This window comes from Cherax quadricarinatus, chromosome 97 (genome assembly GCF_038502225.1).
Source record: "Cherax quadricarinatus isolate ZL_2023a chromosome 97, ASM3850222v1, whole genome shotgun sequence".
Taxonomy (NCBI): Eukaryota; Metazoa; Arthropoda; class Malacostraca; order Decapoda; family Parastacidae; genus Cherax; species Cherax quadricarinatus.
In genome coordinates, this window is record NC_091388.1 from 427,731 (window position 1) to 446,474 (window position 18,744).

At 41.9% G+C, this 18,744-nt stretch overlaps 1 protein-coding gene across 2 annotated transcripts in view; it reads left to right on the top strand.

Annotated features, from left to right (window-relative positions):
- The window catches only part of LOC128704983 (UDP-glycosyltransferase UGT5), a 30,216-nt gene extending 12,484 nt beyond the window's left edge, over positions 1 to 17,732 (top strand). For both annotated transcript variants that reach the window (XM_053800199.2, XM_070105103.1), the window contains exons 4-8: positions 2,610 to 2,843; positions 3,073 to 3,237; positions 3,383 to 3,605; positions 6,842 to 7,061; positions 16,868 to 17,732. In XM_053800199.2, the coding sequence (XP_053656174.2) occupies positions 2,610 to 2,843; positions 3,073 to 3,237; positions 3,383 to 3,605; positions 6,842 to 7,061; positions 16,868 to 17,147 (1,122 nt within the window). In that variant the 3' untranslated portion in view covers positions 17,148 to 17,732. The remainder of the gene's footprint in view (positions 1 to 2,609; positions 2,844 to 3,072; positions 3,238 to 3,382; positions 3,606 to 6,841; positions 7,062 to 16,867) is intronic.
- Positions 17,733 to 18,744: the final 1,012 nt, after the last annotated feature.

The following is an 18,744-nucleotide window of genomic DNA, read 5'->3' on the forward strand; positions in this document are numbered from 1 at the left end:
GACATTCTAAGGATTGAATTGAGGGTGTGAGGGTTTTAACTGGTAGTGGCTTGAGGTTCCAACAGTCTTGCGTGGGCGCATGCTCTCGGAGTGAAGACTTGAAAGATATGTGCAGTAAACAAGACAATAAATATAAAGGAATCCAGGGAAATCAGTTCTGGAGATACGTCCAGTGCCAGCACTCTGAACTATTAAAAGGGTTAATGGAACTGTGATATCTGAGTACGTCTACCATTAAGTAATGGTGAATGTTTTGTGTGTCGTGTTCCCTTCCATGGCAAGTGGAGGAGGCTGAAATTATTCCTTAAGATTAATTAAACAATTTACTTCCATTAATCCATCTTTACCCTACATGTATGGATTAATAAAAACACACAAACCAGGGAATCCAGTCAGACCAATTATTAGCTCCATAGGATCAGTTTCATATAAATTATATAAATGGCTTGTTGACATTTTGAGCCCCATTGTTGGTCAAATTTCTAACTTTAATGTTAAAAGCAACATAGATTTAGTTGATAAATTAAGGTCCTTGACAGACTTAAATGATTTTAACATGGTTAGTTTTGATGTTACTTCCTTGTTTACGAAAGTTCCTGTTGATGATTTATTAAGTTTCTTATCTAAAGAACTCGTTAATTATGATTTACCATTACCAGTTCCTACTATCATTAAACTTATTAAACTTTGCATTGTTGATGCAAAATTTGTATTTAATGATAAGTTTTACACTCAGAAGTTTGGTATGGCAATGGGGAATCCTCTTTCACCTGTTCTTAGTAACCTATACATGGAATTTTTTGAAACAAGATTACTTAACACAATCCTCCCTAATAGAGTTAAATGGTTCAGATATGTTGATGATATTTTGTGTCTTATGCCCAAAAATGTAGATATACACCATTTCCTTGGAAAATTAAATAACTTAGCCCATTCTATAAACTTTACTGTTGAGTTTAAGGAAAATAACTCATTGCCTTTTCTAGATGTTTTAATTATTAAGGGTAATAATGAATTCAAGTTTAAAATTTACAGAAAACCTACAAATAACTGTTCCTATGTCCACTATTATTCCTCGCATCAAGATAGTCAAACTGTCTGTTTTCTCATCAATGTTTTTGAGAGCTTTACGAATTTGTAGTCCTGAGTTCATAGATGAGGAAATATCCAAAATTTATGAAATAGGTAATGATTTAAAATATCCAAGAAATGTAATTGATAAATCTTTTAAAGTTGCCAGAAATACTTTTTACAATCCAAAAAGGGACAACCAGCCTTATTCAACTAAAAATGTGTTGGTTCTCCCTTACCATGAAAACTTGGTTGATATGCCTTCTCTTCTTAAGACTTTTAATATTAAAGTTGTATTCAAAAATCTTGATACAGTAAAAAAAACTTTTGATAAAGAATTCCCCCCAAAATGCTGATGGATGTGTCTATAAGATTCCTTTTAAAATTTGCGATAAAGTTTATTACGGTCAAACTGGTAAAAATCTCGAACTGAGATTAAAACAACATAAATATAGCATTAGAACTGGACAAGATTCCAATGCTCTATTTATTCATGTAAGAGATTTTAGCCATCCAATTGATTTTCAAAAAGTTGAGAAAGTTGTATCAAGCAAGTCCATGGTCGACAGGAATATAATTGAATCTTCTTTCATAAAAAGCAGTTTTGACAATATATTTCCTTTGGTTTATATAAATTGGATTCATTGATAATTAATAAAATTTGGGAAGAATTTAATGAAACATTAGACAAGTAATAAATCTTAATTCTTGGGTAGAGTATTAGATGTGTTTCAAAGAGTCGGGTGTTGTCGCACATCAGGTGTTGCTTTGTTGTGGGATGTGATGGTGAGATGTAGTCTTGACCCTTTATATGCCTTCCTTTGATGTATTTTTATAGTTCCTTGATAATGTGAGAAGTCACGAAAGCGCTTGGAATTTCACTGTTCTTTCACAGTGGTGGTTTTGCATATTCTGATATCACCTGTTTACTGTAATATATATATATATATATATATATATATATATATATATATATATATATATATATATATATATATATATATATATATATATATATATATATATATATTATATGGTTTAAGGGAAAAAAAACTACTGCAACTCACCAGGATTTGAACCCAACTCATCTAGCCAGTCTCCCGGGAAGCTAGGTATATTCTTAGCAGTTTAGTGGTCTAGGGGTCAAGAATTTAGCCAGTTTACAGGAAGGCTTCCTAGACAGCTGGGGTTCAAATCCCGGCCAGTCTCAGAATGTACACTGATAGTAAACAGTTTTTAATACAATAATTACCTCTTCATCATACAACCCCGAGATGGACACAGTGATCGCGAGAACACAGGTGACTCCTTTGTAGTCTGGAAATGTTGCCTGGAACACTGGAATTAGGAAAGATGATAAATGTTGCTGTCTCACACTACGTTATGTACAATGAGAATAGTGAGGGTAATTCTGGAATCGTAGAGCGAAACACCAACGTCAAAGACCTGGGAGTGATCATGTCGGAGGATCTCACCTTCAAGGACCAGTACTGGTTAAATTCAGTGTACTGTGGCTTACAGAACTCTATCTTCCACAGATTGTTTATCCTTTCCTGCACGAAGTCCCCTTCATTACTCTTGCAACGTCGGGGGTGGAGCCACGCCAGAGTTCCGATCTGGGCAACGTTCTCAACCCAGCCTATGCTCCTCATTTCTTGAAGGACTACCCAAGACCCATGAGCCTCTGGCACCGCTTCCGCAATGCCTTGGCACACACTAGTTATTTGTTTCACTGGCGCAAATGGTCAGTTGTGCCACTGATTCAGAAAGAGGTGAGCAATATACAGTCACAGACAATACATTAAGCTAGTGTAGCTGATGATCGTCAGAAAAAGTGTACTCATAATTATACACAATTATTCATTTCGTGGTTGTAATTCTACTGTTGTGCGTGGAAGGTAACGTTACTTTGAACAACAGAAGAATCTTGATATTGTGATGCAGTGACAGATCCGTCCCTCATCCACTATTGTGTTGTGAAGTATTTGTGGTAACCCTCAGATCTCAGCACAGTTCCCGGAGCTGCCACTGTTGTTGGATCTGGAGAGGAACGTGAGTTTATCTCTGCTCAATAGTCACTTTTCTATCAGCACACCATTGCCTCTCCTTCCCTCGCAGGTGGAGTTGGGCGCCATGCACTGTCGTCCTGCCAGCAGTCTGTCTCAGGTGAGTTGTCCTGTTTACCTGACCTTTGTTTGTATCCTGTTACGCTACTTTAAGCAATATCACTGGTCCTGTCCATGATCAATCGTTCTGTCTTCGGAGACTCGGGTCTGTTTCTACTGACGTTGTTTCACTCTTATTTTTAAAGGAATTAGAATCATGGATCACAGGATCGGAATCTTCTGGCGTGATCTACTTTAGTTTGGGAACCTTTGCGAGCAGTGCCTCAATGCCAGTCCAGTACCGCGACCTCTTCATCCAGGCTTTCCGCAGGCTGCCACAACGAGTCCTCTGGAAATACGAAGAAGAGCTTGAGGAAGTTCCTGACAACGTGATGATCAGAAAGTGGCTTCCCCAACAGGATATTCTCGGTAAGTGTGTTTTTATAGCAACCTCACGACTCGCGAAATAGTAATGACACGATTGCAAACAAACCAGACAGTGGCTAACACGACGGTCTGGAGTTTTGAGACTCTGACCGCGGATTCAATCCCGCCCGTGATATGGTTAGCAACCTCACTCACACTATATTTTTTATGAGTTACCAGTTGCTGACCTGGAGACTGTACAGAGAACTTTCACGGCACACACAAGTACGATAAGGCACCTAAATTACTGGGAACGGGTGAAGTCCCTTGATTTGTATTCCCTGGAACGCAGGCGAGAAAGATACATGATATTATACACTTGGAAAATCCTAGAGGGATGGGTACCAAATTTGCAAACGAAAATCACTCCCTATGAAAGCAAGAGACTCGGCAGGTGATGCAACATTCCCCCACTGAAAAGCAGGGGCGCCACGAGTACATTGAGAGACGACATAATAAGTGTCAGGGGTCCAAGACTGTTCAACTGCCTCCCAGTATACATAAAGGGGATTATCAATAGACCCCTGACTGTCTTCAAGAAGGCGCTGGACAGGCACCGAAAGTCGGTACCTGGCCAGCCGGGCTGTGGTTCGCACGTCAGTTTGCAAGCAGCCAGCAGTAACAGCCTGGTCTCAGACCGGGCCGCGGGGGCGGTGACCTCCGGAACCCTCTCCAGATAAGCTTATATTGGAGTATGCAGCACCAGTTTGGAACCCACACCTGGTCAAGCACGTCAAAAGATTAGAGAAAGTGCAAAGGTTTGCAACAAGACTAGTCCCGGAGCTAAGGGAAATGTGCAACGAAGAAAGGTTAAGGGAAATCGGCCTGACGATACTGGAGGACAGACAGAATGTTCCAAAGATGGGAAACAGAAACAGGCCTCATGGTGGATCAGTCTGATCAACCAGGCTGTTACTGCTGGCCGCACGCAAGCTGACGTAGGAACCACAGCCCGGTTGGTCAGGTACTGACTTTAGGTGCCTGTCCAGTGCCTTCTTGAAGACAGCCAGGGGTCTTGAAGACAGCCAGGGGTCTTGAAGACAGCCAGGGGTCTTGAAGACAGCCAGAGGTCTTGACGACAGCCAGGGGTCTTGAAGACATCCAGGGGTCTTGACGACATCCAGGGGTCTTGAAGACATCCAGGGGTCTTGAAGACAGCCAGGGGTCTTGAAGACATCCAGGGGTCTTGACGACAGCCAGGGGTCTTGAAGACATCCAGGGGTCTTGACGACAGCCAGGGGTCTTGAAGACATAAAGGTAAGTTGTGTTTCGCAAGATTATTACAGTCTGGTGTAATCTCCTTCAGTCATTTACAAAGTCACACTGTGACTGTAAGTGGTCCAAGTCGGACCGAAACGTCGTCGTAAGCTCCTCTCTTCTCTGTGCGGGTTATTTATGTATCGTTCCAGTCACGGTATTGTGCCTTTTGTTGTTGGAAGTTAAGACACATGTCCAACATCTTTTTATCTTTATTGTAAACGTTTCGCCCTCCAGTGGCTTTATCAATACAATTGCCCTCGTCTGCTACACGTCTCTCTTCACTGATGCCTATATAAGCGCCAGTCTCCTTACCTGTGCTTCAGTATCTCTACAACCACGGCGTTGTAAACACCTCCAAGGCTGAGGCACTGATTACCTCATCTTTTGTGTATAGTTCTACTGTCTTCTAATTATGTCCTAGAATTTGTATTGATAAAGCCACTGGAGGGCGAAACGTCTACAATAAAGATACCCAGATGTTGTGTTGAATGGTTTGTGTTGAATGGTTTGAAAAACCGACAAGTTGAAGAATAAGACACTTATGCAGCATATAGGAATCTTTATTCAGGAAACGTTTCGCCACACAGTGGCTTCATCAGTCAAATACAAAGAGGAAGGCGTAAGGAGAGGAGGAGTATGAGGTAATCAGTCCCTCAGCCTGGAGTCGATGTGTTCAGTCCATCAATCTTGTAGAATGTACAGCATAGGGCCGCAGACGTGGCTTATATACTGTAGTGAGGTGAGGTGAAGCAGGCGGAGGCGGCGTCATAGTGGTACCATCCACTAGTCGAAGTAGTGAGGTGAGGTGAAGCAGGCGGAGGCGGCGTCATAGTGGTACCATCCACTAGTCGAAGTAGTGAGGTGAGGTGAAGCAGGAGGAGGCGGCGTCATAGTGGTACCATCCACTAGTCGAAGTAGTGAGGTGAGGTGAAGCAGGAGGAGGCGGGGTCATAGTGGTACCATCCACTAGTCGAAGTAGTGAGGTGACGTGAAGCAGGAGGAGGCGGCGTCATAGTGGTACCATCCACTAGTCGAAGTAGGTCTTCGTCCAAAGGTTGAACAAGTGTTGAAGAATTCTTTGTAACAAGATCCCATGATGCTGCAGTGTCTGACAGTGTCTGACAGTGTCTGACCCAGATGTTATACATGTGTCTTAACTTTCATCTTGTCGGTATTGTATACGAGTCTTGCACGCCTTTCTTTGCTATTCGATTTCCCTTATCAGTGTAGATGTGAGGAGCCACAATACACAACCCGCACATAGGAGAGAGGAGCTCACCACGACGTTTCGGTCCGACTTGAACCATTTACAAAGTCAATGCTGAACTGAAAGGTCATTCAGTTTTCATTTACAATATACTATAAGAACATAAGAAATAAGGAACACTGCAGTAAGCCTGTTGGCCCATACTGGGCAGGTCCTTCACAATACCAACCCTAATAAGTTGTACAAGAATGGTATGCAATACCGACAATATACCCAGCTGTTGCACATGTCTAACAAGTGCAATGTACTATTTCTCTTGTTTACAAGCCATACCACGGGCGGGATTTGAACCTGCGGTCAGAGAGTCTCAAAACTCCAGACTGTCGAGTTTTGAGACTCTCTGACCGCGGGTTCAAATCCTGCCCGTGGAATGGTTTGTTTGCAATCGTGTCATTACGATTTCGTGAGTCATGTTGACGGCAGTGAAGGGACTTGAGCTAGAGTTCGTCACGGCCACGCTAGCTGGAGATTCGTCTGTAAAAACTTGCATTTGTGGTCACAGTGGTGGCCTATGCTAACCTTCCTATGGTGTAGAAATATACCTAGTTGGACGAATCTTATTGTGGCTAGCTGGTCTAGTGGCTAACGCGACGGTCTGGAGTTTTGAGACTCTCTGACCGTGGGTTCTATCCCCACCCGTGGTATGGTTTGTTTGCAATCGTATCATTACGATTTCGTAAGTCCTCTTGTTTACATTAACACTGTTCGACAGGTCACAACAGCGTGAAGGTGTTCATGACACACGGTGGCCTCCTGAGCATGCAAGAAGCCATCTACCACGCCAGGCCACTCCTCGCTGTCCCAATCTTCGGTGACCAGCCCAAGCACGCCATGTTCATCAGGAACTCTGGTATAGGTGACTTTTTGATCTGGGAAGAACTTACTGTGGATATGATAGTCGACGCTATCACGGAAATTCTTAATAACCCTAAGTACGTAAATATGGTAAGCCTATTTTAAAAAAAAAAATTGATAGTGACCTTTTAAGTGTGGGTTTATCTGTATCTAATTTTTTTTTGGTGTGTATGAATAAAAACACGTTCACCATCATTCATCTAATAGCTTTTTTCAAGAGAATAGATATCAAATTAATGACCGTCCGAACTAGAACATTGGAACATTGGAACCATTGCAAGTTTGTCCATGAATCAGTTCATAAAAGTTACCTCATTCTAACTCCAACAGCACGTCAAATCATCTTGTCTCCTATTACTCCGATTTAACACACACGCCTGCTGGGTGCTCAAGTTTCTAGAACTTAAAACCACCTGTGTTAGTCAGGCAGTAAACATACATGTGTCCACGGATCCTAAGATACATGTGTCCATGGATCCTAAGATACATGTGTCCACGGATCCTAAGATACATGTGTCCACGGATCCTAAGATACATGTGTCCACGGATCCTAAGATACATGTGTCCACGGATCCTAAGATACATGTGTCCACGGATCCTAAGATACATGTGTCCACGGATCCTAAGATACATGTGTCCATGGATCCTAAGATACATGTGTCCACGGATCCTAAGATACATGTGTCCACGGATCCTAAGATACATGTGTCCACGGATCCTAAGATACATGTGTCCACGGATCCTAAGATACATGTGTCCACGGATCCTAAGATACATGTGTCCACGGATCCTAAGATACATGTGTCCACGGATCCTAAGATACATGTGTCCATGGATCCTAAGATACATGTGTCCACGGATCCTAAGATACATGTGTCCACGGATCCTAAGATACATGTGTCCACGGATCCTAAGATACATGTGTCCACGGATCCTAAGATACATGTGTCCACGGATCCTAAGATACATGTGTCCACGGATCCTAAGATACATGTGTCCACGGATCCTAAGATACATGTGTCCACGGATCCTAAGATACATGTGTCCACGGATCCTAAGATACATGTGTCCACGGATCCTAAGATACATGTGTCCACGGATCCTAAGATACATGTGTCCACGGATCCTAAGATACATGTGTCCACGGATCCTAAGATACATGTGTCCACGGATCCTAAGATACATGTGTCCACGGATCCTAAGATACATGTGTCCACGGATCCTAAGATACATGTGTCCACGGATCCTAAGATACATGTGTCCACGGATCCTAAGATACATGTGTCCACGGATCCTAAGATGCATGTGTCCACGGATCCTAAGATACATGTGTCCACGGATCCTAAGATACATGTGTCCACGGATCCTAAGATACATGTGTCCACGGATCCTTAGATACATGTGTCCACGGTTAAGATACATGTGTCCACGGTTAAGATACATGTGTCCACGGATCCTAAGATACATGTGTCCACGGATCCTAAGATACATGTGTCCACGGATCCTAAGATACATGTGTCCACGGATCCTAAGATACATGTGTCCACGGATCCTAAGATACATGTGTCCACGGATCCTAAGATACATGTGTCCACGGATCCTAAGATACATGTGTCCACGGATCCTAAGATACATGTGTCCACGGATTCTAAGATGCATGTGTCCACGGATCCTAAGATACATGTGTCCACGGATCCTAAGATACATGTGTCCACGGATCCTAAGATACATGTGTCCACGGATCCTAAGATACATGTGTCCACGGATCCTAAGATACATGTGTCCACGGATCCTAAGATACATGTGTCCACGGATCCTAAGATACATGTGTCCACGGATCCTAAGATACATGTGTCCACGGATCCTAAGATACATGTGTCCACGGATCCTAAGATACATGTGTCCACGGATCCTAAGATACATGTGTCCACGGATCCTAAGATACATGTGTCCACGGATCCTAAGATACATGTGTCCACGGATCCTAAGATACATGTGTCCACGGATCCTAAGATACATGTGTCCACGGATCCTAAGATACATGTGTCCACGGATCCTAAGATACATGTGTCCACGGATCCTAAGATACATGTGTCCACGGATCCTAAGATACATGTGTCCACGGATCCTAAGATACATGTGTCCATGGATCCTAAGATACATGTGTCCACGGATCCTAAGATACATGTGTCCACGGATCCTAAGATACATGTGTCCACGGATCCTAAGATACATGTGTCCACGGATCCTAAGATACATGTGTCCACGGATCCTAAGATACATGTGTCCACGGATCCTAAGATACATGTGTCCATGGATCCTAAGATACATGTGTCCACGGATCCTAAGCTGGAGATATCATGCTGCTTACCCAATGCATTACCACACTCCAACATAGCATTATGTATCCTCATGCTATAGCAACAGTCTTGTAAGACAAAAGAATGAACATTAAAATGGTATTAAATACCGACAGGTTGTTAGGTAAGACACATATGCAACAGTTAGGTATCTTTATTTCGAAACGTTTCGCCTACACAGTAGGCTTCTTCAGTCGAGTACAGAAAAGTTGATAGAAGCAGAAGAGACTTGAAGACGATGTAATCAGTCCATCACCCTTAAAGTTTTGAGGTGGTCAGTCCCTCAGTCTGGAGAAGAGTATTGTTCCATTGTCTGGAATAATATGGAGTTGAAGTGATAGGATGGAGCCTTAAACAGCGAGTAGAGGTAAGAACGCAGATGTTGGGAGGTCAGGTCCCTCTCAAATCCAGCCGTTCTCATTAGTAGAGGTTGTCGAAGTGTATTATACTAGTGGTAGTGGTAATATAAGTTGTAATAGTGTCCTTTTACTTTACATATTGGCGGTAATTCTACCAACATTATTACAGTCAGAATTATTCTTGCTTTTATGAAGAAGAATCTTAATATCTGTCGAAGATAAAGGACTTCTTTCGGCAAGTTTATTGTCAAGTGTTTGAAGATATTAGCTGATAAATTAGACATATGTGCAACTCTTGGGTGTCTTTATTGAGGAAACGTTTCGCCACACAGTGGCTTCATCAGTCCATACCAAGGAGAATCTTGAAGAACAGGAGGAGAATGAGGTAATCAAGATTGATGGACTGACCACATCGACTCAAGGTTGAGGAACTGATTACCTCATTCTCCTCCTGTTCTTCAAGATTCTCCTTGGTATGGACTGATGAAGCCACTGTGTGGCGAAACGTTTCCTCAATAAAGATACCCAAGAGTTGCACATGTGTCTAATTTATCAACATGTCGGTTCTCTGAACCATTCATCTACAAGATATTAGCTGCCACATCGTGGATCAGCGACATCTAACATGCCTTCCTTTTGAACTGTCAAGTTCATTTGTTCTCAAGGTTCTCTGTTGAATCTCTAACCTTTATTTTGTTGTTCTCAAGGTTCTCTGTTGAATCTCTCACCTTTATTTTGTTGTTCTCAAGGTTCTCTGTTGAATCTCTCACCTTTATTTTGTGCAAGAATGGTATACAATACCGACAAAATGAAATTAAGACACATGTGCAACATCTGGGTATCTTTATTGTAGACGTTTCGCCATCCAGTGGCTTTATCAATACAAATTCCAGGACATAACTTGAAGATAGTAGAACTATGTACAGAAGATGAGGTGATCAGTCCCTCAACCTAGGAGTAGGTGCGAACAGCACCATAGTCGTGGAGATTCTGAAGCAGAAGAAAGAATCCTGGCGCTTATATAGTAACGTCAGGTGTAGCAGACGAGGGCATATTCACTGGTAGGCGGGATTCCCCAGTGGAAGTAGGTCCTTCCCTAAGAGATGGGTTAGTTGTAGTAGTAGTTGTCGTAGTCGTGAAGGTTATGTACATGTCCTCAGAATTAAGATTCCATGATGTTGCAGTGTCTGACAAGTTGTGTACGAATGATATATAATACCGACAAGATGAGAGTAAGACACATGTGCAACATCTGGGTATCTTTATTGTAAACGTTTCGCCATCCAGTGGCTTTATCAATACAAATTCCAGGACATAACTTGAAGACAGTAGAACTATGTACAGAAGATGAGGTAATCAGTCCCTCAACCTAGGAGTAGGTGCGAAGAGCACCGTAGTCAGACACTGCAACATCATGGAATCTTGATTCTGAGGACATGTACATAACCTTCAAGACTACGACAACTACTACTACAACTAACCCATCCCTTTGGGTATGACCTACTTCCACTGGGGAATCCCGTCTACCAGTGACTATGTCCTCGTCTGCTACACGTCCCATTTCCACCTGAAGTTAGTATATAAGCTCCAGGCACCTTGCTTCTGCTTCAGAATCTCCACGACTACGGTGATCTTCGCACCTACTCCTAGGTTGAGGGACTGATTACCTCATCTTCTGTACATAGTTCCACTGTCTTCAAGTTATGTCCTGGAATTTGTATTGATAAAGCCACTGGATGGCGAAACGTCTACAATAGATACCCAGATGTTGCACATGTCTTAATTTCACCTTTATTTTCTTGTTCTCAAGGTTCTCTGTTGAATCTCTCACCATTATTTTGTCATCAAAATTTGTGATGAATGGTTTTGAAAACCAACAAGTTGAAGAATTGAGACACTTGTGCAACATATGGGAATCTTTATTGAATAAACGTTTCGCCACACACTGGCTTCATCAGTCCTATACAAAGCAGAAAGGTATAAGGAGAGGAGGAGTTTGAGGTAATCAATCCCTCAGCCTGAAGTCGATGTGTTCAGTCCATCAATCTTGTAGAAAGTACAGCATAGGGGCGTAGACGTGGCTTATATACTGTAGTGAGGTGAGGTGAAGCAGGAGGAGGCGGCGTCATAGTGGTACCATCCACTAGTCGAAGTAGTGAGGTGAGGTGAAGCAGGAGGAGGCGGCGTCATAGTGGTACCATCCACTAGTCGAAGTAGTGAGGTGAGGTGAAGCAGGAGGAGGCGGCGTCATAGTGGTACCATCCACTAGTCGAAGTAGATCTTCGTCCAAAGGTTGGACAAGGTTGAAGAATTCTTTATATCAAGATCCCAGGATGTTGCAGTGTCTGACTGACGAAGCCACTGTGTGGGGAAACGTTCCTTCAATAAAGATTCCCATATGTTGCATAAGTGTCTCAATTCGTCATCAAAATTTGCTAATGGAAACGTACACACAATGTATCATAATGTGAAGCTTATTGAGTACACTGCCCACACAGTTAGCTTTAAGAAGGTCTGTAGCAGGTTTGCTAGTCTTGTCCCGGCTCAAGTCTTGATAAAAACTAGGAGAGTGTATACTGGGTAGAGCAGAGAAAACTCATGTTATGACTGGTGGAATAATGAGGGTAACAGGAAAGTAAGGGAGGTCAAAATTAACACACGAGAGGCTTTTGCAAAATGAAAAAGTCATATGGAATGTTGAGTACGTAGAGAGAAGAGTTGTTAGGTAAGACACATATGCAACAGTTAGGTATCTTTATTTCGGAACGTTTCGCCTACACAGTAGGCTTCTTCAGCCGAGTACAGAAAAGTTGATAGAAGCAGAAGATACTTGAAGACGATGTAATCAGTCCATCACCCTTAAAGTTTTGAGGTGATCAGTCCCTCAGTCTGGAGAAGAGCATTGTTCCATAGTCTGAAACAATATGGAGTTGAAGTGACAGGATGGAGCTTTATATAGCGCCAGGAGGTGAGATGTAGCTAGTAGAGGTAAGAACACAGATGTTAGGAGGTCAGGTCCCTCTCAAATCCAGCCGTTCTCACTAGTAGAGGTTGTCGAAGTTGATTTCAGGTCTGTTCATTCAGACAGAAGAGGTTAAATGATGCACAAAAGTCCAGAGAGTGGAGAAACGATGGAAGAAACAGACGAATTCAGTATAATGTGATCCTTTATTGACAACGTTTCGCTCACACAGTGGACTTTATCAAGTTATAAACAGATCTAGAGTATATACAGGAAGTATAGTGAAGGGTCAGGTTAGTAATGCTGAATGTTGTCAGCAATATACAGGGTGGAGCAGAGAAAACCCACGTTTTTTAAACGCCTAGTACTCGTCGGCAGGTCGTGGTAATGACCATGAACGACCCTCTGCTGCACGACGGTAAACAAACGAGACTCTAAGCTCCATGACTACTGAAGCTGCATAATCTGAGCTCTCCATCGTGGTAATGACCATCTTCATGGTCATTACCACGACCCGCCGCCGAGTACTAGGCGTTTAAAAAACGTGGGTTTTCTCTGCTCCACCCTGTATATTGCTGACAACATTCAACACTACTAACCTGACCCTTCACTATACTTCCTGTATATACTCTAGATCTGTTTGTAACTTGATAAAGTCCACTGTGTGAGCGAAACGTTGTCAATAAAGGATCACATTATACTGAATTCGTCTGTTTCTTCCATCGTTTCTCCACTCTCTAGACTTTTGTGCATCAATTAAGCTCTTCTCTCTACATACTCAACATTCCGTATGATTTTTCATTTTGCAAAAGCCTCTCGTGTGTTAATTTTGACCTCCCTTACTTTCCTTTCACCTTCATTATCCCACCACAGCATCCACCCTAGATATCTATCACTGCCTTCTTAAATCTATCGCATATCCTTTGACCTCTCTATTTCCTGTTTCTCTAGACTACCTTGCTTTGTATATTTGCTTGTGTATCTATCTTAAGTTCACTCATACTTCTCTCTTACTAATGTCATTACTCTTGCACTCCATCTTCCCCTATATAATAATCTGGTATACAATCGTTCTGTATAATAGACATATCCAGAAGTCTACTCACCTAACCTAGCAAATTGTTGCTATTTTCACACTTGGTAATCCTCTTTTTCTCTTGAAATACACATATATATATATATACAAGCATATATATACACACACACCCCTTTGGGTTTTCTTCTATTTTCTTTCTAGTTCTTGTTCTTGTTTATTTCCTCTTACCTCCATGGGGAAGTGGAACAGAATTCTTCCTCCGTAAGCCATGCGTGTTGTAAGAGGCGACTAAAATGCCGGGAGCAAGGGGCTAGTAACCCCTTCTCCCTTTTGGACCACCCCGCCTCGGTGGGATACTGCCGGTGTGTTGAAAGAAAGAAAGAAGATATATATATATATATATATATATATATATATATATATATATATATATATATATATATATATATATATATATATATATATATATTACCTAGACATAACATTCACAAAGATACAATAGAAAGTAAAACAACATGGGTAACTCAGAGCTACATCTCGAATACTTCGTCCAGCTCCCCGGCGGTGGGCCGTGTGCCCAGAATGCTGCAGGCATTTCCTCTCTGGATCGCAACACCGAGTCTCTGAAAGAGGAAGCTGGTGGCCCTGTGATACTTGGTTTCTATAATGAGCTTTTCACCTTAATTAGAGACTTCCCATTATCATTTACTCCTGGCACACTAAACATACACTCTTTCCTCACTTTAGCACTAACGTCACCCACATCAATTGTTTATTGAAAAAAACACCATGCCACGGGCGGGGATTGAACCCGCATGTTTATACATACAACAACCCCTTTTCATATTTCACTTTAATTCTAATCCTCATCAGTCTTGAATTAAAACGGTCGAATTTCAGTGCTTATATTTCTAAAAGCCCTTGTGGTTTAGCGCTTCTTTTTGATTATAATAATAATATTTCTAAAAACTAAATAATTGTTACCTCTGCTTGTGTTCTGTAACTTATGTGGGTGATGTTACCTTTGCTTGTGTTCTGTAACTTATGTGGGTGATGTTACCTCTGCTTGTGTTCTGTAACTTATGTGGGTGATGTTACCTCTGCTTGTGTTCTGTAACTTATGTGGGTGATGTTACCTTTGCTTGTGTTCTGTAACTTATGTGGGTGATGTTACCTCTGCTTGTGTTCTGTAACTTATGTGGGTGATGTTACCTCTGTTTGTGTTCTGTAACTTATGTGGGTGATGTTACCTCTGTTTGTGTTCTGTAACTTATGTGGGTGATGTTACCTCTGTTTGTGTTCTGTAACTTATGTGGGTGATGTTACCTCTGTTTGTGTTCTGTAACTTATGTGGGTGATGTTACCTCTGCTTGTGTTCTGTAACTTATGTGGGTGATGTTACCTCTGCTTGTGTTCTGTAACTTATGTGGGTGATGTTACCTCTGCTTGTGTTCTGTAACTTATGTGGGTGATGTTACCTCTGCTTGTGTTCTGTAACTTATGTGGGTGATGTTACCTCTGCTTGTGTTATGTAACTTATGTGGGTGATGATACCTCAGCTTGTGTTCTGTAACGTGGGTGATGTTACCTCTGCTTGTGTTCTGTAACTTATGTGGGTGATGTTACCACTTCTTGTGTTCTGTAACTTATGTGGGTGATGTTACCTCTGCTTGTGTTCTGTAACTTATGTGGGTGATGTTACCACTTCTTGTGTTCTGTAACTTATGTGGGTGATGTTACCACTTCTTGTGTTCTGTAACTTATGTGGGTGATGTTACCTCTGCTTGTGTTCTGTAACTTATGTGGGTGATGTTACCACTTCTTGTGTTCTGTAACTTATGTGGGTGATGTTACCACTTCTTGTGTTCTGTAACTTATGTGGGTGATGTTACCTCTGCTTGTGTTCTGTAACTTATGTGGGTGATGTTACCTCTGCTTGTGTTCTGTAACTTATGTGGGTGATGTTACCTCTTCTTGTGTTCTGTAACTTATGTGGGTGATGTTACCTCTGCTTGTGTTCTGTAACTTATGTGGGTGATGTTACCTCTGCTTGTGTTCTGTAACTTATGTGGGTGATGTTACCTCTGCTTGTGTTCTGTAACTTATGTGGGTGATGTTACCTCTGCTTGTGTTCTGTAACTTATGTGGGTGATGTTACCTCTGCTTGTGTTATGTAACTTATGTGGGTGATGATACCTCAGCTTGTGTTCTGTAACGTGGGTGATGTTACCTCTGCTTGTGTTCTGTAACTTATGTGGGTGATGTTACCACTTCTTGTGTTCTGTAACTTATGTGGGTGATGTTACCTCTGCTTGTGTTCTGTAACTTATGTGGGTGATGTTACCTCTGCTTGTGTTATGTAACTTATGTGGGTGGTGTTACCTCTGCTTGTGTTATGTAACTTATGTGGGTGATGTTACCTCTGCTTGTGTTCTGTAACTTATGTGGGTGATGTTACCACTTCTTGTGTTCTGTAACTTATGTGGGTGATGTTACCTCTGCTTGTGTTCTGTAACTTATGTGGGTGATGTTACCTCTGCTTGTGTTCTGTAACTTATGTGGGTGATGTTACCACTTCTTGTGTTCTGTAACTTATGTGGGTGATGTTACCTCTGCTTGTGTTCTGTAACTTATGTGGGTGATGTTACCTCTGCTTGTGTTCTGTAACTTATGTGGGTGATGTTACCACTTCTTGTGTTCTGTAACTTATGTGGGTGATGTTACCTCTGCTTGTGTTCTGTAACTTATGTGGGTGATGTTACCTCTGCTTGTGTTCTGTAACTTATGTGGGTGATGTTACCACTTCTTGTGTTCTGTAACTTATGTGGGTGATGTTACCTCTGCTTGTGTTCTGTAACTTATGTGGGTGATGTTACCTCTGCTTGTGTTCTGTAACTTATGTGGGTGATGTTACCACTTCTTGTGTTCTGTAACTTATGTGGGTGATGTTACCTCTGCTTGTGTTCTGTAACTTATGTGGGTGATGTTACCTCTGCTTGTGTTATGTAACTTATGTGGGTGATGTTACCTCTGCTTGTGTTCTGTAACTTATGTGGGTGATGTTACCACTTCTTGTGTTCTGTAACTTATGTGGGTGATGTCACCACTTCTTGTGTTCTGTAACTTATGTTGATGTTTAAGATTTGGTCACTGTACCTGTTCACAGGTATCAGGAAAACGTGTTGAGGATGTCAGTGCTGCTGCGGGATCAGCCTGTACCACCCAGGGAACTGGCAGTGTTCTGGACGGAGTACGTCATCCGTCACAGAGGTGCTCCCCAGTTGAGGTCACCAGCGGCGCAGCTCTCCTGGGTGGAGTTCCTCATGCTGGACGTGATCTTCCTCCTCTACCTGGCTCTGATTGTCCTGATATTCATTCTACGTCACATCTACCGAGTCATCACTGCTAAACTCTTCAGCAGTGAAGGGAAAATGAAGAACACTTAAAAAGACCTTTTAATGTGGGCAGGAGTAGATTGTATTCAATATTATACTGTGCAGCACCTCACTGATACTTTTACCTAATACTGATCTGGCACCGGTATACCAGAGTGCCAATAAGTATAGAAAACTATGTATTTTTACTGTATCTTTATAATTAGTTACAGTGGTGCCTCGGGATGCGAACAGTTCCCAAGTCGAGGAATTATGTAAGTGTATTTTTGTAAGTGGTTTTCTAAGTGTATTTTTGGGGGTCTGAAACAGACTATTCTACTTTACATTATTCCTTATGGGAACAAATTCGTTCAGTATCGGCACTCGAACAGCCTTCTGGAATGAATACGGTCGTAAACCGAGGCACCACTGGACATATAAATCCTGTCTCCAATACACATATTAAAACTGCTTATTACCTTTACATTACCTGCCAAGAAAACAATCGCTAAAATAGTGGTTAATATAAACTATCAGTGTGAATATATACATATACATGTATATACACCTCTCGGTGTATATATCATCTCGATTTAATTGCTTCTCATCTGTTTTTTCATTATATATAATAATTTTAGTTCAAATAATTTCCCAAAAGTGATTTTTTTAACATTATATATTGTCATGTAGTGATTTATAGCTTTTACGAATGACTTATTTAGTTATTAATTTGTGAATGCCTTCTTGTTACTAGTAAAAATCACACTGTCTGTAGACTCAAGTCTGCTGATAGATCGGGTGTTACTTGCTTCTAGACTCGTCAAGTCTGCTGATAGATCGGGTGTTACTTGCTTCTAGACTCGTCAAGTCTGCTGATAGATCGGGTGTTACTTGCTTCTAGACTCGTCAAGTCTGCTGATAGATCGGGTGTTACTTGCTTCTAGACTCGTCAAGTCTGCTGATAGATCCGGTGTTACTTGCTTCTAGACTCGTCAAGTCTGCTGATAGATCGGGTGTTACTTGCTTCTAGACTCGTCAAGTCTGTCGATAGATCGGGTGTTACTTGCTTCTAGACTCGTCAAGTCTGTCGATAGATCGGGTGTTACTTGCTTCTAGACTCGTCAAGTCTGCTGATAGATCCGGTGTTACTTGCTTCTAGACTCGTCAAGTCTGCTGATAGATCGGGTGTTACTTGCTTCTAGACTCGTCAAGTCTGCTGATAGATCGGGTGTTACTTGCTTCTAGACTCGTCAAGTCTGTCGATAGATCGGGTGTTACTTGCTTCTAGACTCGTCAAGTCTGTCGATAGATCGGGTGTTACTTGCTTCTAGACTCGTCAAGTCTGTCGATAGATCGGGTGTTACTTGCTTCTAGACTCGTCAAGTCTGCTGATAGATCCGGTGTTACTTGCTTCTAGACTCGTCAAGTCTGCTGATAGATCGGGTGTTACTTGCTTCTAGACTCGTCAAGTCTGCTGATAGATCGGGTGTTACTTGCTTCTAGACTCGTCAAGTCTGCTGATAGATCGGGTGTTACTTGCTTCTAGACTCGTCAAGTCTGCTGATAGATCGGGTGTTACTTGCTTCTAGACTCGTCAAGTCTGCTGATAGATCGGGTGTTACTTGCTTCTAGACTCGTCAAGTCTGCTGATAGATCGGGTGTTACTTGC